The following is a 25,093-nucleotide window of genomic DNA, read 5'->3' as shown; positions in this document are numbered from 1 at the left end:
CGCCCTGCGGCCCGTCTGGGATGCGCAAGAACAGAGGTTCCCAAGCCCGGCCCAGGAGGCGGCGGGGCTGCGGTGCACGGGTCACCCCACCACGGAGGGCAGGAGCCCCGCGGACTGCCGGACACCCTGCGCCGCGCAGTCAGGTCCCTGGGTGGAGCCCTGCGCTGATCGGGTGGGAGAGGGGTGGGGGTCAGGGCACCGCGCTGCGCCCCGGGTCTCTGTGCGTGAAAGGCCGGGCTCGAACTCAGAGCTGGGCAGCCGGCCGTGGGCGTCTAGCTTCTGGGGAAGGTCCAAGGTCCAACACCCCCCCCACCCCCAATCGCAGCCCGATTGAGTCAGCAGATGTGTGACCCTACCCCCAGCGTCCCGTTTCTGAGACCCCAGCGGGGCCTTGGAAATGGACTTTGCCCGGCCAGCCCCGCCCCGCGCCCTGGGCAATCCTCCCACCTCCTCCCTGCTCCGACCTCGCCCCTGCCCCGGCACCCCGCTGGGGAAGGAGAGGCGCGCAGGGGTGCGTGGAGGGCCCCGCGCGGCCTCGGTGGTCCCGCGCGCCCCGGCCGTGTTTCGGGTCAGAACCGCGAGCCCCACGGCTGTGGGGTGGCCACCGCTCTCTTCTCCGTTGTGCCCAGGCCCTTTTCAGCCGCCTTGGCACCTCCAGCAACCTGGAGCCAGTCCCTCCATCAGGTGGTCTCGGCATAGAAGACCCATCTTCCACAAGCGACCTGAGGCACAGACAGGAGTAGCATGTGTGTAACAGAAAGCCCAGGGCAGAGCGGGGTCTCCCGACCATGCCCCTGCACCCACCCCTGACAGTCCCCTGCCCCAGGCCTCCCTGGGCTTGGCGCCCCAACCTGCGTTTGGGCTGGAGGGACTGACCTAGCTGAGGCCCCCTAAGGTGCGTGCCGAGCTGAGGAGCCGGGCGCCCGTGCCAGCCCCTGGGTACCCAGAGCCCAGGGTACACACGAAGTCACAAATGCACATGTGCGTGTGTGCAGACTCACACACATGAGCACACAGGCACGCGTGCACGGGCACAGGCACACACAAGCACACACGACGCGGAGCCTCTCCAGCTAGACCTGGAGCTCTGGGATCCCTGTCTGAGCTCACCCCCAGGCCCAGCCTGCATCCAGGAACTCGTCTCTGGGGGCGCGCCCACCTCCTCAGGCGTCACCTCCCCCGGGAAGCCTCCCTTGGCACCCCTGCCTTCCTCTAATCCCCCCAAATCCAGTGCCTTTCTGAAAACTGAGTGCCTCGAGCCCCCCCCCCAAGATGCCAGCGTGGTCCCCAGAGTCCCCTGCAGAAGCCTAAATGTGGGTGGGCCCCTCCAGAAATTACACGAGAAAATCTACAAAATACAGGCGCAAGAAAAAGCAGCCAAATGCATGCCCCGAGACTCTTGGCATTTGGGGATCCCCTCCGCCGGCCGGTGCGCATCCGGCCAGGGCGTTCACCTCTCTTCAGCGCAGCTGCACGGTGGGCTCTGTCTGCACCTCAGTGCTCTCCCACGTGTGAGGGTCACCCCAGCCTCCATGCCGGCCCTTCTCCAGGGGCAGAGGCCAGGCCTCCGGCCCCTCGCAGCCAAGGCGTCTGCTGCCCCAGGAAGGAGGAAAGAGCAAGAGCTGGGGTCTGGCTGAGGCGGGGTACAGGGAGTGGAGGCCCGGGCTTCCTCCTGGCCTTCAGGTGGGCCCCCAGCACCCCCACTGGAGCAGAGCTGCGCAGCTGGCGGTTCCCACGCTCCATGCTCAGCCTTCACAGTGACAAAGGCAGCGCGTGCCTCAGGCCGCCGCTGTGCCCTTTGTCCGCTGTCCCGGGCCACCCGCCGTCTGCAGTGCGGATCACTGTGTCCTCTCCCACAGGGGAAAGGCACATCACCCCCCTCGGGCGCCCCCGGCCCTCCTGGGGACCCAGGTCCAGCTCTCACCCTCCCGGTGGCTGCGGCAACCTCTCTGTGCCCCAGGGACTGTCAGGGGAAGGGGCCAAAAACTACTGCCACTTTACGGCTTCGTCCTAAAGCCCACACCGGTCCATGAGTGAGCGCTGAGCCCCGCCTCGTGCCTAAGGAATGCTCAGAAGCAGAGTCGGCATCGCCATCATCGCCATCATCGCGGGCCGGCCTTCCCGTACACATGGCCCTGGCCCGGTCATTTAACCTCTGTGACCCTGTTTCCTCATCTGTCAAGTGGGGACAGGGACACTCCCTTGCAGGGCTGTTTTAAGAAGTCCATTGTTTGTCCCCTGCCTGGTGCTGAGCAGATGCTCAAAATGACTGGCTGGTGACGAGGGGTTACCTAGGGCCCCGCCAGGAGCCACTGGACGGTGGGGGGAGGGGGGCAGAGCTGTGTATGGACGGCACAGGGCATCAAACGACTCCAGAGGTCCCATCTCTGTCCGTGCCGGGCACACCACCTGAGGTCCAGGTGGTGACCCTGGATGTGGATGCGTGCCTCTGGGGGGCACCTCTGCCCCTCCTTCCCCAGAAGGCCAGCCTCGCTCCTGACCCTCTTCAGCCTGCCTACTCCCCACGCCCGGGCTTGGGGGCCCTTGGGACCAGGGTCACCCAAATTGGGGGTGGCCTGCTGCTTCGGAGGCCCCTGCAGATGGCACAGTCTTGTCCCGAGAGTTTCATCCCAGGCCGGGTGGGGGTGGCGGTGAGGATCTAGGTAGAGGCAGGCTGGGTATAGCAGTGTCTCCTTCAGGTGAGTCCTGCCTGCACAAGGCACTGGGAAGTCCCCGTGCCAATGGCGGTTAGAGGCTGCAGCTGCCTGTGGGGAGGGCAGTGGGGGGTGCGCAGCCTGGGAGGAAGGCGGGGGAATGTGGCTCTCCAGGAAGTCCTCCTTCGTTAAAAATTGTGGCTGGCTTACTTCACTCAGCACACTGTCCTCAAGGTCCATCCAAGCTGTGGCAGGTGTCAGACTGTCCTTCTTTTTGGGGGCTGAGTGACATTCCGCCGAGTGGATGGACCCACTGTGCTCATCCGTCCATCCGTCCACGGACACCAGGGTTGTCGCCACCTCTTGGTGACTGTGAGTGACACTGCTGGGGATGTGGGGGTGCACACATCTCTTGGAGACGCTGTTTTCCATTCTTTCAGAGACACACTCAGAGGTGGGATCGCTGGACCCCGTGGTCATTCTGTTCCATTTTTGAGGGACCACCAGGCTGTGTCCCCAGTGGCCGCACCACTTGCAGTCCCAAGAAGCCCTCCTTTGGCTCCTGAAGCCAGTGCCAGCCCTGCGTGGGGCCCTGTGGGTCTGCGGGGAGGGGGTGGTGCAGGCAGTGGGGGCCATTCACGGACGGGCTGCGGTCCTGGATTCCTGAATTCTACCACAGTGATGCCCCTCGTGAGTTTTGCCTGCAGCCCCACATCCACAGCAGGGTGCCTCACCTCGATGGCCGTTTCTAGGGGGGCATCCACTCCAGACACCCCGCCCCCAACTGCCAGCCTCTTAGGCTTACTGAGCTCTGGGGGCAGGGAGGGGGTGGACAGGACAAACTTCCCTCATCCTTGGAGCCCCAGCTGGAGGAAGGACCCCTCCCCACATGCTGTGGGCAGCCAAGGATGAGGACCCGACCCCACACACAAAACCTCCGGCCTAGAGCGACCTTCAGCCTGCTCTGCCCCTCCCCCTCCCAAGCCCTCCCCGGGCTGTGTGGCCGCTCACCTCCGATGCTGCGAGCCGGCGGCCCAGCGAGTTTCCCACACTTCGGCCCCATTCACGGTGTTAAACGGCCCACAAAGGCCAGGCGTGTGCCTCAGAGGCCCGAATTGCCATCTGGCCTGCACTGGGGGAGGGAGCGAGCCTTTCATCAGGCAGGCAGGGGTTTGACACCATCCATTTCATATTTCCCACAACTGAAAATTGGATCAAAGCTGCTCTGGCCCAGGAGGAGAGGGGGGAAGGGAGGAGGCAGACTCGCCAGGGCCCACCCACCACCCTCACCTTGTGCCAGCCACCCTGGCCTATTGCGGGTGGGCGGGCAGTGGGGACGGAGTGGGGACGGGACCATATCTCACCGCACGTGTCTCATGCGGGCTGGCCTGGGGGCGGGGGCCAGGGCAGGACACGAGCCCCAGCTAACTGCCCCCTCTAAAGCATGGGGGATGGGGGGTGCCGCCTGGGTGCTGCCCTCACTTCTGGGCAGAGCCCGGGGCTCCCTCTGCCAACGGCCAGGTGGTCAGGGTGCACATGGGGTCAAGCCCTCTCCAGTCAGCCACCGTCAGGGTCCAAGTGGGCGCGGGGCTGCCCTGTTCCTGCACCTCCTCAGCCCTTGGCTCAGCACCTCCTTGATGTTGGCCCCCGACGGGTAGGAAGGATGTGGGCGATGAGAACACAGGCAACTAAGTCACCCTACCCTCCCCGCACCCACTGCACCACCGGGGAACCCGTAACCAGGTCAAGGACACACCCATCACGAGCCCCGCTTTGGGTGCAAAAATGGCTCCACTGAGGAGCACCGGTCACCACTGCAGCCCACAGGACCCTCCGCCCATGCCGATGTGCCAGCCAGTGTAGGTGCTCCAGGCCGCGGAGCAGAGGGGTGAGCACACGGCCTCGGCGGCCCGTCCCCGACTTGTCCCCTGGGGCCTTCTGCCCTTTTCCATTGACCGAAGGCCCAATAATGTGCAGTAAGGTCCCATCCGCCCAGAGAGGAGCCCCAGCTCACGGAGAGGCCACCTCGGCCCTCAGTGTCACCCACCTCCCGGAGGCCTGTGTCCACTTCAAGAGAGGTGTAATTGGGGAGGGGGCGGATCAGTTACCAGAGAGTGGAGAGAGGCTGCCTTCTCTCCCCCTCCAAAGCCATCTGAAGCTTGCACCCTGGGAGCCCCCGGCCTGGCCCATCCTGGCAGGTGACCAGCTGGCCCACAGGGCCATTCTGCACTGGCCGCCTTCCCTGGCTGTCCTGACATCGTCCTGCCTTCTTCCCGGATGGGCCCTGCACTGGGTCCCCAAAGTCTCCTGGTATGTGATGGGGGGACTTCTGCTCACAGCTGTGGGTTGCTGCCAGGCCTGCGGGAAGGGTGTGATTGGACCTCTGTTCCCAGCCACACCCAGATGGGCTGCCATCCCGGGAACTGTGTTCCTGGATGCAGACCCTGACTAAAGTGCCCTAATGCCAGCCAGCTCTCCCCACGAAGAGGTCCTGCCTTCCCCGGGACCTGGCTGGGTCCTGCCCTGCCCCTTGGAGGTAACCCGAGGCCTGCGGCCTCCCTGTGGGACCACTAGATCCCTAACTGCAGAGAACCAGAGGAAGCTGACTGTGCTGGCTGGAGCGGGACCCCAGCAGGCCCTCTCCCAGGGGCCCAGAGCGGGGCTGGTGGCCCCTAAGGAGTCACTGACCCTCAGCTGGCCAGGTACCAGGATTATCGGTTTTTCTGCTGGGTCTCTAGGGGGCCAGTCTGAGCTGGCGCAGCCTCTGTGTGGGCGCCAGGCCCATCCTGTTCTGACCCTGTGTCTGCCACCTGGCACCCCCACCTCCACTGGCAAAATGCCCGAAGAAAGCAAAGCCTACGAGTGCCCACCAGGCTGTGTGGGGGACAGCGTGCGTGAGCAGTGACCATGCCTGTGCTCGTGGACAGCCACGGTCAGACTCCCGCCCGATGGCAGGGGGGTGGGGTGTCGCAGGGGCGCCTGCTGGTTCAGAGCACCCCAGATGCTACTGCCTGATAAGTTGCTCTCTAGGTACAGTGGTTGGGGGGCTGCCTAGGTGTGGGGCTCGGTGCTGGGCAGCTCACATACCCTGGCTCCCTAAAGCTATGCAAAGCTCAGCTGGGAGGCATGGCAGCCTGCTTTCTAGTTCTGGAGAAGTCCCGTGTCCCAGGTGGCATCTGGGAACTTGCCACATAGGCCAATAGGTCTGATCCTAAAAGCACGGCCGGTCTTCCACCTGTGCACAGGGAGATGGAGGCGCCCGTGCAGGTGAAGGGCGGCCTGCTCCAGCCCTCCACCCCTGGGGAAGCGGCAGGTCCCTGTTAGGGGGTTGCCCGTGCCCCTGGAAGCCTCTGCATTTCTTCATTCGAAAGCTTTTCCCTTATAGGCTCTGGAAGTCCCCGGGGAGGGGGAGGAGCGGGGAGAAAAGGGAGCAGGGGAGGGGCGGCGCCTTCCTGCCCCCCTCGTCCCCGCGGCCTGGGAAAAGGCAGCATATTGAGGCGCGGGGCTCCCAGCATCAGGCCCGGATGCTAATGAGGGCGAGCGCGTTCCCACAGCCCGGACATTGTGCCGCGCGGCCCACCTGCTCCCCGGGGAGCGCCCATTGTGCCGGCGGCAATTCACAGGCAGTTTAGCGTGCGCTAATGGGCCGGCGCCTTTGTGCGGCCCGCGCCGCCATTGGCCGCCGAGTGTGGGAACGGCCGCGGCGCCCCGGCCCCAGGCGCCAAGCCGCCGCCGGCGCCTATAAAGGAGCCGGCCCGCAGCGCCCGGCCGCGCCCGGCCGCCCGCCCGCTCCCTCGCCGCCGACCGCCTCTCCGCGCAGGCATGGCCCCCAGCACCGTGGCCGTGGAGCTGCTCAGCCCCAAAGAGAAAAACCGAGTAAGTGCGCGGCCCGCCGGCGCGCAGCGCCCGCGCCCGCGCCCCCGCCGGCCCGCGGCCCTCCTGACGCCCCTCTCCCCGCAGCTGCGGAAGCCCGTGGTGGAGAAGATGCGCCGCGACCGCATCAACAGCAGCATCGAGCAGCTGAAGCTGCTGCTGGAGCAGGAGTTCGCGCGCCACCAGCCCAACTCCAAGCTGGAGAAGGCCGACATCCTGGAGATGGCCGTCAGCTACCTGAAGCACAGCAAAGGTGAGCCGCCCGCCCCCCGCGCCGGGTCTCCCCGCAGCCTTCGCCGCCCGCGCCCCGCCCCGCCCCGCCCCGCTCACCGCGCCGGGTCTCCCCGCAGCCTTCGCCGCCGCCGCCGCCGCCGCCGGCCCCAAAAGCCTGCAGCAGGACTACAGCGAGGGCTACTCGTGGTGCCTGCAGGAGGCCGTGCAGTTCCTGACGCTGCACGCGGCCAGCGACACGCAGATGAAGCTGCTCTACCACTTTCAGCGCCCCCCTGCCGCGCCCGGCGCCCCCACCAAGGAGCCCAAGGCACCCGCGCCCGCGCCCACCCCGGCCAAGGCCAACGCCACCACCGCGCGCCAGCCCGCCTGCGGCCTCTGGCGGCCATGGTGACGGGGGAAGTGTGACCTGCCGACCCAGGACCGGAAGGCCAGCTGTTCCTCTGGGCGCTTAGGGTAGAGCCTTCCCAGCCGGCTGTCCCACCTCCGGTTCGGACGGCCCCCTCTCCCGGAAGACTCTGACCAGGCTGGCGGGCCAGCAGGAAGGGTCATTCTCAGAGAATGTGCATGCGGAGTCCTTTGTCATTTAGGACAGTCGGGGCCCACCTTCTGCCAGGTGTCTGACCCCATGGGGTTGTTCTGTGTTTGCATTTCAGCAAGCGACTTCTGCGAAGTCCCCGCTGCCCGGGGTTCTGTGGCATTGGTAGGCGCTGGGGGCTCAGCACCCCCGCTCGTTGAGGAGTTGAGGACTTCCCTCGGGCGTTGCTGCTGGGCCGGCGGGCCTGGCGGGTGGGCGTGCGTGCCTGCCGCGGGCACATTTGCCTTCCGTGAAGGCGGAACTCAAGGTGCATCCTCATAGGACAGGGTGTCAGCCTGGGTGGGCGCGAGGACCACGCGGAGCCGTGGGGAAGGCCGCTGCGCGGGCTCGGCTGTCTGGCCGGGTGCACAGCGGGCTGTGTGGGGAGGGTGGGGGTCTCCGCCGGGGTCCTTAAAGGATTCCCGTGCGGGCGGGTGTGCTGGGCTGGACTGTGTACTCAGAATCTGAACTCTCTGTCACGTGGCAGCCACGGGACTGCGCTGCAGACTTCCAATAAAACCGGACTAGTTAGCTCTCCGTTGTCAGCAGCCTCTTGTGTGTCTCACCTGTGTCCTTGGCAGCAGCCAGGCGGTCAGGTCTCCAGGAGTGAAGGAGAGTGGGCACTATCATGGTGTGCAACCATGGGCGGGACTCTCTGGACACAGGAAGAAGGGCTGGGTCCTGGTGGAGGGTAGTAGGAAGAGGGGGCAGGCCGGGCAGAGGCAGGCTGGAAGGGGCGAGGGCCATGCACTACCCGCTATAGGCGGGAGGAGGGGACGCAGGGGAGACCTGGATTTCTGCCCCGGGCCTCTCACTAGCTCCTTGCAGGCGGGGGGAAGGGCCGGGGGCGGGGGGCAAAGTGATAGCTACAGGACTTTCCAGCTCAGTCCAGCTGAGAGGGACCCAAAGGCCACAGCCTGCAGTGGCACTGTCACTGCAAAAGGGATTTAGCTGAGACAAATACACAAGAAAACGTTTGTCACCACCCTGACCTTCCCCACATAGCTGGCAGTCCCTGTCCCCTGGACAGGCTCCTGGGGGTATCTGCTCGGCTAGCCCACAGGCGACTACCCTGTGCTCCCTGTTGGCTGACCACTTACCAGGGTGAGAACAGACAGTGCGGGCCACGAGCCTCCCAAGGGAAGTCCCTTGCCTCGAAAAGGGCACCTATTTTTAGGCAGGCTACAGGGTGTCGGGTTGAGTTTGCAGGTGCCCTGGCTTGCCAAGGGGCAGAACCTACCCCGTGGGGAGTGGAAGGAGCTGGGCACGGCCCGGAAGGCATGCACATATTTTCAGAGACATGGGGCCCAGTCCCACCTACCCTCCCTCCTGCTCAGCACCTCTCTCCCCTCTGCCTTCCGTCCCTTTCTGTCCGCTCTACAGGGGATGTTCAAAGGCACCCCCTCCAGACCAGCCCAGTGCCTGCCAGAGGCCTCTGGGTCCCCGCTGAGCTCCTGGGAGGGGTGAGCAGGGGACAGGGAGCCTCCTTCTACATCCCACTCATTTATTGCATATGCGCAGGCCCCTCGATCGATGGGGTGGGGTGTGCCTCCTGGCCAGGCTGGCCCACAGGCATCCCGCCGTCCAGGGCCCTCCAAGCTAGAGGAAGCCCTCTTGGGAGCAGACCCCCTGCACTCTTCTACCTCAGGCCGCCCCACCCACCCCCTTGGAAGACACCTGCAAGGCTGCCTCCCCCTAGAAGCCTAGCCTGATGCACTGACCACCAGCTCCTTCCTGTGAGTCGCCCCTGGAGCTCTTTGTGCTGTTCCATAGGTCTGTGTTCTCCACAGGTCTGTGGCCCTGCCGGGCATCTGGCAGCCTGTTCAGACAGCGGCTAAGGCCCAGAGAAACGAAGTGACCAGCCCAGGGTCACCTGGGAGGCAGGTGCCAAACCCACTTAGGGGTTCTCTGTCTGCTTCCAACACCCGGCTCTCTCCCAAAGCACCCAGTGTCTCTGAAGGGAACACATTTCTTAAGTGTCCCCAAGCCAGTGGCGGCTTCCCAGTTACCGGCCCCGGAACCCTGTCCCCACCACCGCCACCTGTGTCCCTGCTCCAGCTTTGGGAGCTTTCTCAGCGTGTTCCCCGCAAACTCCCATAGATGCTTCCTCTTGCCAAAAGGCAGCCTCCTCCAGGCAGGCTCCCCTGCACTCTGCAGATTGGGGCATCAAAGCCGGCATCTTTTCCAGTTGCAGGTGCATTTCCCACCACGGGCTGGGGCCGCCTGGAGGGCAGGGTCCTCAACCCTCCATTTGGCATGGGACTTTTGGCACTGACAGCTCTGAATCCCTGGAGAACCAGGCGGTGGGTCACACGTGCCTTCGCGTGCAGGTGTCAGGCTCAGGTCTCTGGTGGTTTGCAAGCTCCAGGTGCCCCCTCCGCACTAGCTCAGAGCACTTGAGATTAGCACCTGGCCAGCTCGGCGAAAGAACAAACACAATAGTCCGGAGGTTTTGCGTCGGGCTCCCTTCCCCGCCGGGCCTCTGGGACCCCACCGGGGGCAGCCCGAGTCCCGCGCTCCAGCGGCCCAGAGCGCGCAGGCGGGCGGGGCGGGGCCGGCCCGGACGCCTCATTAGCATAATCTATGCGCGGGCGGCGTTTAGCAGTCAAATATATGCGCATATATCTCCATGGCTGATGAGGCTGGCCGGGCACATCCAAAATGGCGGAGTGCGGGGCGAGCGGCGGCGGGAGCAGCGGGGACAGCCTGGACAAGAGCATCACGCTGCCGCCCGACGGGATCTTCCGCAACCTGGAGAACGCCAAGCGCTTCGCCATAGACATCGGTAGCCGCGGGCGGCCGCGGGGAGAGGGCGGCGCGGCGCGGCGCGGGCGCGGGCGGCGGGCGGCGGGCCGGGGGCGGTGGCAAGGACGACGGGCGGGGCGGCCGGCGGCGCGCACGGCCTGCCGGGCGCCGTAGTCCGCGGGCCGCCGGTGCGCACGCTCGCCGCGCACGCTCGCCGCGCCGGCCGCACCACAGCTCCCGGCAGGCGCCGCGCGCGCGGAGCGGGGGCCGCCGGGCCTCGTAGTCCCGCCGGGGCCGAGTCGGCGGCCGGGCGGGGCCTCCTCGGCCGCCCCCCGGGCTGGGTGTCCGGGCTCCGGGTGTCGGGGGCCGGGCGTGGGCCGGCGGCAGCGCCAGCTCTGGCCGCGGGAAGCCTCGGCGGCCGCGCGGGGCCCAGCCCTGCAGGCCGTGCGCTCGCACGGTGGCCGTTGGCGGGAGCGTGGACGGCCCGGACTTGGGACCTCGGAACCTCTGCGGGCCTCTGGTCAGAAGCGCCTGAGTCTCCCGCGGCCTGCTGGGGAGCCCCCGGGGCCCGCACTCGACCCCCGCCGTGCCCGGCGCCAGGGCCCGCGCTCCGGCGTTGTCCCCCACGGACGCCCCGACACCTCCCAGCCACCCGCTCTCACAGACGAGGACCCGGCATGGAGAGGTCCCCCGGCTGGTGGCAGCCGACCCTCAGCCACTCTGCTGCCCTGGCACCTGTCAGGACGTGGGGCCTGACGGGGCGAGGCCTGGGGAGTACACCGCACCGCTTCGTGCTTCTCCCCTTGGGGGCATCTGGGCTGGGGCCCGAGTCTGCCTGTCCCTGTCCACAGCCCAGTGTGGGTGGTCAAGCACCCAGGAGCAGGGCGGTGTCTGCTCTCAGGCCCAGCACCCGCGCCACCCCGACCCCTCCTCACTGCTCCCTAAATGCTAGACCGGACCTCTCAGAGAAGTTGGGGCACCTAGGGTAGACTCACCGTAGTCATGGAGTCCTATGCTTTGAGGGCACTCACCGGCCCCCTGCGCTTGGGGGTCCGTTGAGTCCAGGCTGAGGGAAGATGTTCTCCAGGAAGTGGGGGCGGTGACCGTGGAAGCGTGGTGGGGGCCTGAGTGCCCATCTCGCATACCTCAGAGGGCTTGGGAGGGTCTGGGGGCCCTGTGAGATGTCCCGGTAGGGGATGGGGAGGCCTCCAAGGGGCAGGGCTGTGCTTTGGGGGGACTGGCCGGTGGCAAGTGTGAGGTGGCAGAGGCCAGGATGGGGTGGGGCCAAGGGTGAGGGGGAAGCAGTCCTGGGGAGCGAGGAGCCGGTTCAGACCCCGCTCTGCCGCCCTCCACGTGGGGGTTCGGCTCTGAGGGAGCACGTCAGCCCTGCATGTTTCTGAAACACGCCCGAAGGGAGGCTCGCCATGGGGCTCACCTTGTGGTTCTGTGCGCACCAGGGCCACTGGCAGCCACAGAAAAAGGGGCGCCCCGTTCCCAGGTCCAAGGCCAGGTTGAGTTCCTTGGGAGGACACTCAGGGATTTTAGTGTTGGTCTTTATTTTCTCTCTTGGAAGTCTCCTCCGAGTCTGGGTCCTGTCCCTTCAGAGGACACGCTCACTGTTATTAAGAACAGGCCTTGTTTGTTAGCACGGCTGGCGGAGGCCATGGCTCAGGTGTGGTCCCCAAGCCAGGAACCCCAGACCCTATGTGCTCATCCAGCTTGGCTCACGAGCGGGCTTGTCCGTTTGCTCCTCCCACGCGGCCCCCCCCCACAGGAAAGCCTGGCTGCTCCGCACTTGGCCAGCCCTTGCGTCTCAGTGCAACGCCTGGGACCGTGCGGGGGTCGTTCTCCTCTTCAGAAGCACCAGGGACATTTTGCCTGTTAACACACACTTGGTTTCAGGTGTCTGCCAGGCAGCAGTGGGGTCCCTCAGGTGAAATGGAAGGGGCCACAGGGTGGTGACACGTGCTAGGGTGTCCAGTCCCTGTTGGTGTCCAGCGTGGAAGGACAGGTCAGAGAGGGTGACAGTGGGGACAGTGGCGTCACGCGGTGGGTCTGGGTGAACTGGGAGGACTTGGCCCAGGTGCCGAAGGAAAGCCACGAGCAGGCTCCTCCCACCAGTGAGGCCTGTCGCCAGGTGGAGCGTGGGCCGGACGGGAGCGCAGAGGGCACGTGAGACGGTGCGTTGGCCGGCCTGGTCCCTGCCCCTGTCAGTGTGACCCCCGGCTGGCCGGCATTCGCTTAATTCCAGGGCCGCCAGCCATAGCCCAGCTCCTGCTGTTCGAAGGTCAAGGGCTGTGGCTTCTCTTGCGCTCCAGACCCCGTCCGATCCCTGGGGAGTAGGAGGCAGTCCCGGCAGTGGCTGCATCACGCGCCTCAGGCCGCCCCTCCTAGCAACCCCAGCACCTGCGTTTGGCCGTGCTCTGTAGCTGACGGAAAGAACACACAGCCTGAACCTGGGTCTGGGACCGGGCAGTTTGTTTACAGGCACTTTCGACAAGTCTCTCACCACTTCGTGTCGCCTAGACTTTAGGAAACGGTCGATTGCGAACTGGGCACCATGTGCTTTAGTGGAGGGCACTTGGCCCAGGCCCCGGAGGCCGCAGACCAGGTTCTGTGTGTTCATTAAGCTCACGGCCTGGAGGCGAGCGTGAGCCTCTCTGGTCTGCCGCCCTGGAGGGCCCACCCCGGGACAGGCGGTGTGATTCTGGTACCAGGAAGAGCTGTGGCCCTGGCAGACCTCGGCGGCACCACATCTGTTTGCCAACCCGAGTGCTTTTCACACGTTTCTGTAGTATCTTGTCATAAAACAAACATCAGAAAATAATCTTAGGTGCCTTTTTCTCATAGTGAGGATTCGTGCTTTACTTTTGTCTGGCCCCATAAGAAATCCTTTGTTTCAGAGTCATTTTGTGGGGGGGGGCCCTTCTCCTCCTGTCTGTCCCCCCAGGGCCTTCACAGCCTCTAGGGCAGCTGGAACGTCACCGTCGCCCCCCGTCCCACCCAGGAGGACTCAGCAGAGCTCAGCCTTGAATCTGCTGCCGGAAGTGCATTTCAGGCAGACGCAGGCCTCTCTGCTTCCTGACACCCAGTCTCCCGCCACATCCTGAGGGCCCTTACTGAGGCCCGGCTGTGGGGATGAGACCCCGGGACCCTTGGTGGCCTCCCCTGGTCGCTGCGGGCCTCAGGCCGCCTCCCTAGCCCGAGCCTGTGGAGGGCAGGGCAGCCGACCTCCGGCCCCGCGGCCGGACAGCGCTGGTGAATGCCGCCCCCGCTGCCTGTTCAGTCCAGGGAGCCCTCAGTCACCCTCCCCACTCGTCTCCACACGCAGGGACGCGTGGGCTCGTCAGTCAAAGCGGGATTCGTCAGCTTTTTTCCCGGGTCATTTTCAAGATCAGAGCTTGAACAGCATTTTCCTAGACTACTAACGAGCGCCAGGCCGTCTCAGAGCAGGACAGCTCACCTCGTCTGGGACGCGGTGCAGAGGGGGCCTGGGCTCTCACGCCCGGCTGGTGCGAGGCCTGTCCAAAGGCAGCAGAGTGCTCTGGTCTCGGGGCTCACCCCTGCCCCCTGCCTGCTGCCCGCTGCCCACTGCCTGCGGGGTCTTCAAGTTCAAGTAGCACCGAACTCCTCGTGCAAAGGGCCGTCTGCAGAGAGCGTGTGGAGGGCGGAGCTGCCGGTCCCTTCTGTCCTTCTGAGTCGGCCCATCTGTGTCTCACCGCAGGGGGATCGCTGACCAAGCTGGCCTACTACTCCACGGTACAGCACAAAGTCGCCAAAGTGAGGTCCTTCGACCAGTCGGGCACGGTGAGCCTCTGGCATCCAGGTCGGCGGGCTCTGGGCTTGGGCAATGAGATCCTTTGACCACTCGGGCACGGTGAGCCTCTGGCGTCCGGGTCGGCGGGCTCTGGGCTCGGGCCGGGCACCATCTCGTTTTCGGGTAGCCGTCCCACTGCTGCTTGCCCACGTCGGCCTTGCTCCCTGGAGGTTTCCAGGGTCCGTACCCCCATCCGCCTCCTGGCGCAGCCCCTGCCTTGCAGGGCAGGGCGGGAGCACCTCCACCTGCCCGTGCTCCTCGGAGACATGGACGAGGGGAGTGGGTGGGTGCTTAGCGGCCCGGTGTCCGTGGCACGCACATAGACACCTACTCCCCCCGCAGGACACGGAGCAGGACCACGAGTCGCCCTACGAGGTCTCCGTCCAGGAGGAGGTGAGTGCCCGGCTACACTTTGTCAAGTTCGAGAACGCCTACATGGAAGCCTGCCTGGACTTCATCAGAGACCACCTGGTCAACACGGAGACCAAGGTCATCCCGGCGACCGGGGGCGGCGCGTACAAGTTTAAGGACCTCATCGAGCAGAAGCTGCAGCTGAGGTGAGTGGGTCGTGGCCTCGGCTCCTGCATCGGGTTCCGAAGCGGGGGCAGCTGGAGCAGGCCCTGCTCTGCCCACCCCCCACCCCCTGCCTCTCTCACCCTCATGGTGCTGGGGCCGGGCTCCGGGCCGCGTCACAGCAGGATACAGGTGGCCCGACCCCAGGAGCTCGGCATGCAGGTGCACGGTGACAGGCGCAGGGTGTGTGGGAGGAAATGGGGCCTGGGGAGAGTTTGCCCCACTGCCGAGGGCGACACCCCCAGGTCCCCGAGGGCCATGGCACCACGTGGGAGCTGAGGCAGCGCCATCGCTACAGTGGGCGTCCCGGGCTTTGGGTGCACTCAGCTGGCCCGTCTGCTGCGAGTCTCAGCGCAGAGGCCCAGCGATCCTACCAGCCGCTCTGGCGAAAGCCATGCGCACCTCGCAGAAGCTGGGGTGGCAGGGCGGGGAGCAGTGTCCCCAGGGCGGCCCTGGTGCCGCAGCAGCCCCGCGGCCGTGCTGGCCCTGCCCGTGCCGTCCTCAGTGGCCGGGCCCCTCCCCTTGCAGAGTGGACAAGGAGGACGTGATGACCTGCTTGATAAAGGGGTGCAACTTCGTGCTAAAGAACATCCCGCACGAGGCCTTCGTGTGTCAGAAAGACTCCGACCCCGAGTTCCGGTTCCAGACCAACCACCCCAACATCTTCCCATACCTCCTCGTCAACATCGGCTCCGGAGTGTCCATCGTGAAGGTGAGGCTCGGCTTCGTAAGGTGACTGAGCGACGGGGCGACCCAGGCGTGTCGAGCGCCTGCTGTGTGCTGGAGCCGGGCTGGCACAGGGCTCGGCGGACGCAGGCGCCCGCGGTCTGCATTCGCGGCAGGGGGCCGCGTGCAGAGGGCCGCTGCGTGCTGTCAGCGGGGCGCACTCCCCTCCCGCCCAGGCGTGGCCTTCAAGGACATCTTATCCGTGCCGGGGGACACCCCTGGGCCACCGCACCTCCGGGACCTGCTTCTCCCTCGTTCTGTGCCCAGGTGGAGACCGAGGACAAGTTCGAGTGGGTCGGCGGCAGCTCCATCGGAGGAGGCACCTTCTGGGGGCTCGGGGCTCTGCTCACCAAAACGAAGGTACCCGGCGGCCGCAGGACGGTGGCCCTGCCCTGCCTCGCATGTCCCGCATCCTCGCAGGGTGCCTGGGCTGCAGGCTGTGTCGGGCTGGCCCTGTTACAGAAGCAGCTCTTTGAGGGGCCTCTGAAGGACGGGTGTCCAGGTGGCCAGAGCTTGGCCCCTGGGGGCCCCGGGAGCCCTGCCTGTCTCCCCGCCGCGTGCACAGCTTGCTCCCCTCCTCGGGCTTGGCGTCTGGGCCGTAGGGACCCCGTCCGCCCTGGCACCTCACCCGCTCCCGTTCTCCCTGTCCCCACAGAAGTTTGACGAGCTGCTGCACCTGGCCTCCCGGGGCCAGCATGCCAACGTGGACATGCTGGTGCAGGACATCTATGGCGGGGCCCACCAGACCCTGGGGCTCAGCGGCAACCTCATCGCCAGCAGCTTCGGGAAGTCGGCCACCGCCGACCGAGGTAGCACCGTCGCCGGCTCGCCCCCCGCGCTGGCGCGTTGCACGCTCTGGCTTCTCGCCCGTAGCACTCTGCCCACTGCTGTCTCTCCCCAGAGTTCTCCCAGGAGGACATGGCCAAGAGCCTGCTGCACATGATCAGCAACGACATCGGGCAGCTGGCTTGCCTGTACGCGAGGCTGCACCGCCTAGACCGCGTGTACTTCGGCGGCTTCTTCATCCGCGGCCACCCCGTGACCATGCGCACCATCACCTACAGCATCAACTTCTTCTCCAAGGTACCGGGACCCCGCCTCCTGCCTCGGCCGCTGCCCTGGGCTTCGCTCCTGCCAGGCACTCCCGCGGGGACCCCCAGGGTCTTCAGAACTAGCCCAGCCAGGGGCGAAGGGGTCTGAAGGCAGGCAGCCGAGAAGCTGGGCGCCCACTGCCCAGCGTCCTGTGCTTGGGTGCCATGGCCGTCCCAGAGCACGGGCACGTCACCAGTGGCCAGCATTCTGGGGACTGTCTCCTGCTGCCGGCGAGCTTCCCTGAGCTCTGAGCCATCTGTTGTGCTGTGGGGCCGGCAAGCAGGGTGGTGGGGCGGGCCTGTGTGTCATCAAAGAAGCTGGTTCCCCTCAGGCCTCCCTGAACGGCAGGCTTTTGGACTCTGCGTTTGAGCACAGTTCTGTTCGTGAGTCGTCATGGACAGTTCGGGCCCCGCACTTAGCGGCAGGCCACCTGCGCTAGGTCACTTCAAAGCCGGACGGGTTTAGCTGTGTGCGGGGGGCCCGCCCGCCTCAGGGGGGTTTCGCCGTCACAGGGGGAAGTCCAAGCACTGTTCCTGAGACACGAGGGCTACCTGGGGGCCATTGGAGCGTTTCTGAAAGGAGCTGAACAAGACAGTGAGTAGAGAGTGGCCGTGGGGTGTGGCCTGGACCCGCGTCAGGGCGGCGTGGGGGCTCGTGCGGCCAGGGGAGGTGGTCGCAGCGAGGCTGCAGGGAGCAGCTGGAGAGGGTCCGCGACAGTGAACGAGCTAGCCCTCCCCAGCTCAGTCGTCCGCACTGTGCCGCAGAGGCCGAGTGAGACGTAGTGGCCTTTGGGGACCCCTCCCCGGTCGTGGCGGGCCCTTCGCTGTGTGTGATTCTGCTGGCGGAACAGTGGAGACTGACTCACGTGGCTTCGTCTGTGACGTGACCAGCCCGAGGGTCCTTGCGAGTGACAAGGGCTCCGTGCAGGGACCACAGGCACGTGGCCTCCCTTCCTGCTCCCACCTCCTTGCTGCCAGCCAAGCCGGTCTCCTCGGCCCAGGCCCTGCTGGTCTGTGCTCTGAAGGCCACCGGCAGGGGGTGTCGCAGGCACAATCCTCGGGGGTCGGTGCCGATTGGAACAGCCCGTGTCCCTCACTGGCCTCCAGTTCACTTTCTCGTGGGAGACAAGTTAGGGGGACATTTCTTAAGTTTTAAAAGGTCATTCAGGAGGTTCCAGTGGTAGTGAGAAAGAGTGACATGGGACGAAACCCCTGGCCCGCCTGGCGTGGTGGTCACCCCCCGCGGTCCCCCAGGTTGACACCCTGCATCCCATCTGCAGACCCGAACCAGTACAGCTGGGGCGAGAACTACGCAGGCAGCTCCGGCCTGATGAGCTCGTCGCCTGAGCTTGGCCCAACGCAGCGGGCAAGGAGCGGAACCGTGAGTACAGGTCCGGGGTCTCCAGGGGTCCTAAGGAAAACCCCCGTGTGTGGCAGCCCCTGGGACCGGGCGCTCCGACCCCTGACTTAGAGGAGAAGCAGGCGCCCGCAGCTGGCCTCCTCCCCCATCCTACGTGTGTGTTCTCGGAGCCTGGGCTTGTTGGGGGTGCCGTTCCCCGGGGCATGGGACCCTTCACAGCAGAACCGGTCAGAACCCAGAGTCATAGGAGCGCGTCCCCCCCTCCCGCCTTAGACCCTGTCTGCCTGACAGTTTCAAGGTGGTGCCAGGCGCACAGAGGCCGCTCTGCTCGGGAGGCTCCGGCCCATCCCACAGTCCCCTCGTGAGGTGCGGCCCGCCATGACGGGCGGGGGCTCCCCAGCCTGCTGAGCCGGCACCAGTGTCAGCCACACGGCGGATGCCGCTGCCATGGCCGTGGCCTGGTAGAAATGGTGGCACGGGCTGTTGCAGACTTCCTGACAGCCCCAAACGGCAGGTCACTCTTGTGAGCCATAGAGCAGTTGTCAGAGCAGGCCAGACGGGTGCCCGCGACAGGTCTGGGCACCGTCAGAATGCCCCCTCGGACCGGCCTGCGGGTTCTGACCTCGTAGACGCAGATTCCCTCGCGAGGCAGACAGCGTTTCAGGAATGTGCCTGAGTTAGGATGTCCAGGACAGTCCTACGTGGGCCACCCTGCGGTCTGCACGGCCGGGCCTGCATCGCCGCCTGCACTCCCCATCCGTGCGGTCCTGACCGGGCTCTTCCCAAGGGCCGGCCAGGCCCTGGCCCCAAGCCTGGTCAGTGGTGACCGGCGCATGGAGAAGGGTCTCCCCATCTTTCAGCCCCCATTTGTTGGGTGGTGATGTGGATGCCACTCCACAGTCTAAAATCTGAGCTACATGGGAAATAACTTTGCAGCCAGTGCTGCAGGGCGACACGGGGCTGTCCTCTGGCAAGACGGTGTGGGTGGCAGGCCACGCGTGGCCCTGCGCGGTCAGTGTGGGGGTTGGGCTGCGGTGCAGAGGGACCAGGTCACTTCTGTGGGTTTGTTTACGTGGCCTGAGCAAGGCGAGCTGAGGGCGGGCCGCCAGCTTGTCAGGAGCAAGAGCCATCGAGGACCGGCGAGTCAGGGACGCTGGGAGCCCGTGATAAAGGTGACCTCTGTCCCCTTCCTTACCTGCGTTGAGATTGCTCACTGGCTCCAGGCCAGACTTAGCCGCACACGCGAGCTCTGAAAACCGCGTGCCTCGTGGATGGGCCGTGTCCAGACCGTCCCAGCTCAGGACACGCCGCCCCTCCGCCCCGCCTGCTCGCCACGCAGGGAAGCACCGGGTTCCGGGGATGGTGGAGGCGGTGATGGCTGCCGCTCGCATCTTGGAACCCTGGCCGCTGCGCACGCGCCTTGTCTGCTCTGCCTCGTAGAGCTCGGCCCCCGGGTCAGGGGCCACCCATTCGAAGAACACTCGGGCCAGGCGTGCGTGGCCCGGCCCTCGCCGAGCATAGCTGGGGAGGCTGTTTTGGTCGCGACGTGTGGTCAGCAGACACGCTGTGGACAGGTGCTGTGTGCCCCCACGGGGTCGCCTGGCCTTCCGGGAACAGACCCTCGGTGGGAGCCACAGGGCCAGGACCCACCGGCCAGTGAGTGAGGGCAGCGCCTGTGGCATGCGCAGCTAGTTGACCGCCTGGTTCTCAGTGAAGAGCTGGCTCCAGAACCTGCAGACGGTCGTTCTGGTATCTGAGGAGAAGCAGCTGACACGTGCACATTCTCGTCTTCCCAGTTCGACTTGTTGGAAATGGACCGGCTGGAGAGACCGCTGGTCAACCTGCCGCTTCTCCTGGACCCGTCTTCCTACGTGCCGGACACGGTTGACCTCACGGACGACGCCCTGGCCCGCAAGTACTGGCTCACCTGCTTCGAGGAGGCCCTGGACGGGGTGAGGGGATGGGGCGTCGCGGACGCTGTGTGTAGGCACTCCAGGGCCTCGGGAGGCGTGGTACAGGGTCGGGGGGCGTCTGTGTCTGAGGCGAGAGGGATGCCCGTCGGTGCTTCGGTGGACGTGTGACTCCCGGTGCTTTGTTGGGGTGTGGCGTCAGCGAGCACGGGTCTCACAAACACGCCAGTCACTTGGCTAGCTGCTGCGTGTCTCCAGAAAGCACATGGTTGGCCCAGGGGTTAGGCAGCGGCGGCTCAGGCTGTTGCAGCCCCGTGGGAACAGCTGAGTCCCCATAAAGCCCCTTGAGAGGCCCCTGGGGTCCACCCTCCACCCCGCGTGGGATCTGAGGATGTCCAGAGCCACTTGGAGCACATGACGAGTAGGATGTGGGGACTTGTGTCAGGTGACGTGGGCCTGAGCCTTGGGTGCAGTGTGGTGTCCCCTGTTCCCGCTCCCAGGGGAAGGCCAAGCAGACTGGCCTGTCACCGGTGGTTCCCGCCGACGCCACCTGGTCATGTGCGGGGGCAGCGGCAGGTGTTTGCTGACCACCGTCCTTGGCAGGTGGTGAAGCGTGCTGTGGCAAGCCAGCCGGGGTCAGCGGATGCAGCCGAGAGGGCGGAGAAGTTCCGCCAGAAGTACTGGGACAAGCTGCAGACGCTGCGACACCAGCCGTTGTGAGTGCGAGGCTCCCGCAGGGGGCCGTGCGTAGCCGGCCAGCGAGTGGTGCCGGGGCGATCCCTCCGCGGGGTGTGCGCTCACGCGGGGCCCAGCCGCTGCCCTGCAGTCCCGTGAGGCCCTGCGCACGTCCCCGAGCACACACTGGGACGTCCAGCCAGCCGGGGCCCTGGGCCTCGCCTCCCCTGCTGGCGCCAGCACCCTGGGAGGGGGACCCTGGAGCGGGGCCGTGCTGGCCGGCTCAGCCACTTCCTGCCTGGCTCTGTCCTCAGTGCTTACGGGACCCTGACCGTGCGGAGCCTCCTGGACACGAGGGAGCACTGTCTGAACGAGTTCAACTTCCCAGACCCGTATTCCAAAGTGAGTGCGCGTGGGCGCAGGGGCGCAGGGGCCGGGGCGTCCTGTCGTCTGGCAAGCGGGTTTGGTGGCAGCCCAACCCCCAGCACTGGCGACGGGCTGTGGCCTGGGACCGCCCTGGCAGGCCTGTCCCCTGAGTGCTGGGCTGCCCCCCGATTGGCAGTGCCCACTGAGGAGCACTGGGTCGGAGGCCCTACAGTGACCGCAGAGCGGGGAGTGTCCTGGGGGCTCCAGCCAGTGGCCAGTGGGGGGGCTCGTGGTGGGAGAGAGGCATCTGACTTGGCGACAGGACTGGGTCGTGAAGTCTTTGGCCTGAGTGAGGGCCACCTTGGTTTTGGCCAGGAGGGAGCCGGCCCACCTGTGGGTGGGGTTGGCCAGGAGTCTCGGCACTGGTGTCTGTGGACATCAGACCTGCTCTTGGAGTGACAGGCCAGCCAGAGCCTGGCAGGTGGCCACTGACCAGGGGTCTGGGTGTCCGGGAGTAGTGGGCAGGGCCACTGCAGCCCACTGATTCCTCCACCCCCTCTCACTGGGAGTCTGGGGACCGGGATTTGGGGACGGGGGCCTGTGTGCTGAGGGCTCTGTGGTCAGGGCGTGGCGCCGAGGGGTGCTGGCCCTGCTCCTGAGCCGTGCCTCGAGGGCATCCGCACACTGTGGCCACCAGCGCTGTTCCGGTCTGACCTCGGCGTGTGTAAGCCATGCCAGGGCATCGCACCGAGTGCCTCGTTCTCGGAGCGTGCGTGCCACACAGCACCCCCAGCAGGGCACCTGGCACCCCTCTGCCCTGCGGGGGGGTGGGGGGCCGTTGTCGCTCACGCAGGTCTCTGCCCCGCAGGTGAAGCAGAGAGACAACGGTGTGGCACTGAAGAGCTTCCCGCGCGTGGTCCGCGCCCTGGATGCGCTGGGCTGGGCCGACCGGCAGCTGGCCCTGGCCCAGGGGCTGCTGGCGGGCAATGTCTTCGACTGGGGCGCCAAGGCCGTCTCTGAGTAGGTGCCCCTGGGCCATGGCCCAGCCCACACCCCTCGGTCCAGCTCGGCCCCCAAGGCCACACGTGGCTGCAGGTCCCTGCAGGCTGCCTGGGCCCAGCCAGGGTGGAGCATCCCAGCCGCAGGCCTCGGCCCGGCTCAGCCCATGGCGGGTGGCAGTGGGGGACCTGGGGGCCGTGGTGCTGCTTAGGGCTTTGTGGTCCCTCGGGAGGGAATGCGGCGGCTCTGCCGGCTGTGCCGCCAGCCAGACATCCGGACCCAGCCCCCTGCCCGTTCCGACAGTGGCCCCTCAGGGCTGGGGCTGGCGTTTGCGGTGAAGTCCAAGTTCATGGTCACCACACGGAGTAGGAATTAAACGATACTTAACATTTGAAATGAAGGCGCGTCGCGAACACGTCGGGGCTCGAGCCTGTGCTCCACTGACCAGCGGCCGTGGGGGGCAGCGCGCTGGTCTTGTCTGGGGTCCACACCGAGCTGCGCAGTCTGAGCTTTGGGTTTTTGTGACTTTGTTTTCTCTTCCCCCGTGCAGAGTCCTTGAATGTGACCCACAGTTTGGGTTTGAGGAGGCAAAGAGGAAGCTGGAAGGTAGGGATGCCCAGGGTAGCCTCAGGTGGGACTTGGCCCAGCAAGGGAGATGAGGACCCACCCCTTGGAGACGGGAGTGGGTGGTGAGGACAACTGCTCCCGAGGGGCCGTGGCTGACTGTCCCTGTGTCCCCCAGGGCGGCCCTGGCTGGTGGACTGCTATGACAAGTGGCTCCAGAGACTGCAGGTACCTGTAGCTGCCCCCGTCTGCCCCGCGGCTGCGGCATGCACAGGGGCCCGGGCAGCGGGACCGGCCAGGCCCTGGGGTGGGAGGAGCTGCTGGGCATGAACACAGGGCGGGGACAGGCGTGGGACCAGGGCGCCAGCCAGGCCTGGGCAGTGTGCCAAGGGCTCCTGGTCTCCCCCACAGACGCCAGTCTAAGTTGACCGTCCCCCGTTTAAGTCGGACTCCCGCAGGGACCGCCAGTTAGGTCGTTTGGGCCAGCGGTTCTGAAGACCATGGGCTGGCCCCACCCCCAGCGCCCTGGGGCCCGGCAGCTGCAGCCGCGGGGAGCGGAGTGCGGGCGTCTGAGAGGCTTGGACGCGCTGTTCCCAACTAAACGCCCTGGTTTTGTCTTGCAGGGGACCCCTCACAAATGTGCCTTAATTTTCGCAGATAACAGTGGAGTAGACGTCATTCTGGGAGTCTTCCCCTTTGTCAGGGAGCTTCTGTCTAGAGGGACGGAGGTGAGTGTGAGGGCCACGCGGGGCCCTTGCCCAGCTCCTCTGCTCTCGGTGGGGGTGGCACGCTCCTCAGCGCGGCAGGTAGGTGCGGGGGAGGCGGGGGCTCGGTGGGGAGGAGGTGACCGGCCAAGAGCGTGTGTCACAGGGCTCGGGGTCAGCCTGTCCCAGTGCCTGGGCTGTCTTCATCCTGATCTGGGGGCCACTGAGCAGTGACGGGTGCCCAGGGGCCGTGCTTCACAGCCGCAGCCCTGGGCGGGCACAGCCTGGCGCAGTGCCGGGCGGCGGCCAAGGTCCCTCAGAAGCCCCGGGTGTCTGCCGCAGGTCATCCTGGCGTGCAACTCGGGGCCTGCCTTGAACGACGTGACCTATAGCGAGTCCCTCATTGTGGCCGAGCGCATCGCAGCCATGGACCCCATCATCCAGTAAGCTTGGCAGGAGGCTTGGGGCCCATGGCGCAGGGAGCGAGGGGCGTGGCGGGAGCTTCTGGGGGCCGGCTCGCGGGGCCAGCTTATGGCACCGGCCCCTTGCGCCCGTAGGTCGGCACTCAGAGAGGAGAGGCTGCTGCTCACGCAGACAGGCTCCAGCTCGCCCTGCCTGGACCTCAGGTAGGTACCTGTGACGCGTCGGCCCGGGGCCCCACCACGGCCCCGAGCACTGGGTCTGCCTGGCACGGGCTGGGGGCCGGGGGCGGGGCTCCTCCGCCGTAGCTGGGGGCTGTGCACCCGAGACCCTCCTTGGACGAGTAGGCCGCTGCTTCTGTGCTGTCTGCCCTGGGGCTTCTGCACACGAGCTGTTCGCCACCCAGAGCCAGCACGTGGGGGTGGCTGCATCAGCCCTTCAGTCTCCGGTGGTGACCCCGCTGTCCCCTGACCCCTCTCCCAGGCCCACTCCTAACCAGCAGGGCAGGACGATGAAGCTCCTGAAAAGGAGCAGAGTCCCTTTGAGGCTAAAGTAGAGAAGTGTCGCTAAGGCCCGGTTTTCAGCAGAGGCTGCCGCTCCCCAGGGCCCCCGAGCCAGGCGGGCCGCTGCTGCTGGCCTGGGCACGGAGCCCACGCAGCTGGAGGGGTGGTGGGGTCCCCTCGCGCTCCAGGCTGGCCGCAGCCATTGGTGGGAGGCACCAGGTGTGGCCTGCACCTGCCTCACTGTCCCCTCCTTCCCCGAAGCCGCCTGGACAAGGGGCTGGCCGTGCTGGTGCGGGAGCGCGGCACGGACCTGGTGGTCATCGAGGGCATGGGCCGTGCCGTCCATACCAACTACTACGCGGCCCTGCGCTGTGAGTGCCTCAAGCTGGCCGTCATCAAGAACTCCTGGCTGGCCGAGCGGCTGGGCGGCCGGCTCTTCAGCGTCATCTTCAAGTACGAGGTCCCGGCCGAGTGAGGCGCCCGGCCCGCCGGACTGCGCTGCTCGTCACTGTCAGACGTGTTCCGAGGACGACAGGGAAACCACGTTCAAGTCAGAATGTTTATGTTGTGCTTCTGCGACTCAGAGCCCCGTGTGCTGGATGTGGCCACACGCTCGTGGCGCCGGGTGCGTGCTGGGGACACGAGCTCGTCCCGTGGGACATCGTAGTGGAACATATTTAACTGTTACATGATCTTTTATATAATATATCTATATAAATATATACTATATCCCTGACAGGACGCTGGCTCGAGGCACACACCAAATAGAGTTTCTAGAGCGAGACCGAGCTGTGTGCCTTTGCCGTTCGCTTGCTGGGAGCCGCTCGGTGGCGGCTGGGCCCCTGCTGTCCCCTCCTCCTCCGAGGCCGAGCGTGGGGCCTTTTTCGTCAGTGGCTTCTAGAACTCCTGGGCCCGCTTTGCCTGTGGGCCATGCCCACTGCCCCAGCCCAGCTGCACACGGGGCCAAAAAGGGCGCTGAGCAGCACACCTGGCCCAGGAGCCGGCCGAGCGGGGGCGCGGGCTCCGAGGGCCCGAGGGCCGGTGGCAGGCGCACTCCTGCCCAGAGCCGATCAGAACCCCTGGGTTTTGTCATGGCCTTGAGCCTGTGCCCGCTGCTCCCAGGCTTCCCCGTCCCCCGAGCTGGACACACCCCTCGGGGTGCAGACAGGATCCACAGATGCCACATCAGTGCAGCTGCGAGGCCGTTCTCTATGCCAGACCGAGAAGGGACTATGTGAGGTCTGTTTCTAAGGAGGGTGGAAGCCCCTGCCCAGATGGGGTGGCTGCGGGTCCTGCCACCGTGGC

At 66.2% G+C, this 25,093-nt stretch overlaps 2 protein-coding genes across 3 annotated transcripts in view; both read left to right on the top strand.

Moving 5' to 3' along the window:
• HES5 (hes family bHLH transcription factor 5) overlaps nt 1-8,022 on the top strand; it is a 43,542-nt gene extending 35,520 nt beyond the window's left edge. The window contains exons 1-3 of one of the 2 annotated variants that reach the window (XM_039876916.1): nt 6,467-6,530; nt 6,615-6,780; nt 6,878-8,022. In XM_039876916.1, coding sequence (XP_039732850.1) covers nt 6,477-6,530; nt 6,615-6,780; nt 6,878-7,152 — 495 coding nt within the window. In that variant the 5' untranslated portion in view covers nt 6,467-6,476 and the 3' untranslated portion in view covers nt 7,153-8,022. Of the gene's footprint in view, nt 1-6,466; nt 6,531-6,614; nt 6,781-6,877 lie in introns of those variants that run through there. The other variant, XM_039876915.1, reaches the window with a different exon arrangement.
• Nucleotides 8,023-9,962: 1,940 nt separating this feature from the next.
• Nucleotides 9,963-24,576, top strand: PANK4 (pantothenate kinase 4 (inactive)). Its single transcript, XM_039876908.1, has 19 exons — nt 9,963-10,120; nt 13,805-13,887; nt 14,240-14,454; nt 14,999-15,182; nt 15,464-15,556; nt 15,852-16,005; nt 16,098-16,279; nt 16,801-16,882; nt 17,568-17,668; nt 19,444-19,599; nt 20,161-20,273; nt 20,547-20,634; nt 21,467-21,618; nt 22,148-22,203; nt 22,340-22,389; nt 22,785-22,889; nt 23,208-23,308; nt 23,423-23,491; nt 24,050-24,576. Exons 1-19 carry the CDS (start codon nt 9,997-9,999, stop codon nt 24,261-24,263), a joined length of 2,322 nt encoding a protein of 773 aa, XP_039732842.1. The 5' UTR covers nt 9,963-9,996; the 3' UTR covers nt 24,264-24,576.
• The last annotated feature ends 517 nt before the right edge of the window (nt 24,577-25,093 follow it).

Source organism: Pteropus medius, unplaced genomic scaffold (assembly GCF_902729225.1).
Source record: "Pteropus medius unplaced genomic scaffold, Ma_sr-lr_union100, whole genome shotgun sequence".
In the NCBI taxonomy this organism is placed as follows: Eukaryota; Metazoa; Chordata; class Mammalia; order Chiroptera; family Pteropodidae; genus Pteropus; species Pteropus medius.
Note: the sequence above shows the minus strand (reverse complement) of the source record. Positions and strands in the feature narration are given on the sequence as shown.

Excerpts from the sequence above, each read along its gene's own strand:
- PANK4 (XM_039876908.1), top strand. The coding sequence starts at position 9,997 with ATGGCGGAGTGCGGGGCGAGCGGCGGCGGGAGCAGCGGGGACAGCCTG. Across the intron at positions 15,183-15,463 it reads CCGGAGTGTCCATCGTGAAG|GTGGAGACCGAGGACAAGTT; the intron begins GTGAGGCTCGGC and ends TTCTGTGCCCAG. Across the intron at positions 20,635-21,466 it reads TCCCAGACCCGTATTCCAAA|GTGAAGCAGAGAGACAACGG; the intron begins GTGAGTGCGCGT and ends TCTGCCCCGCAG.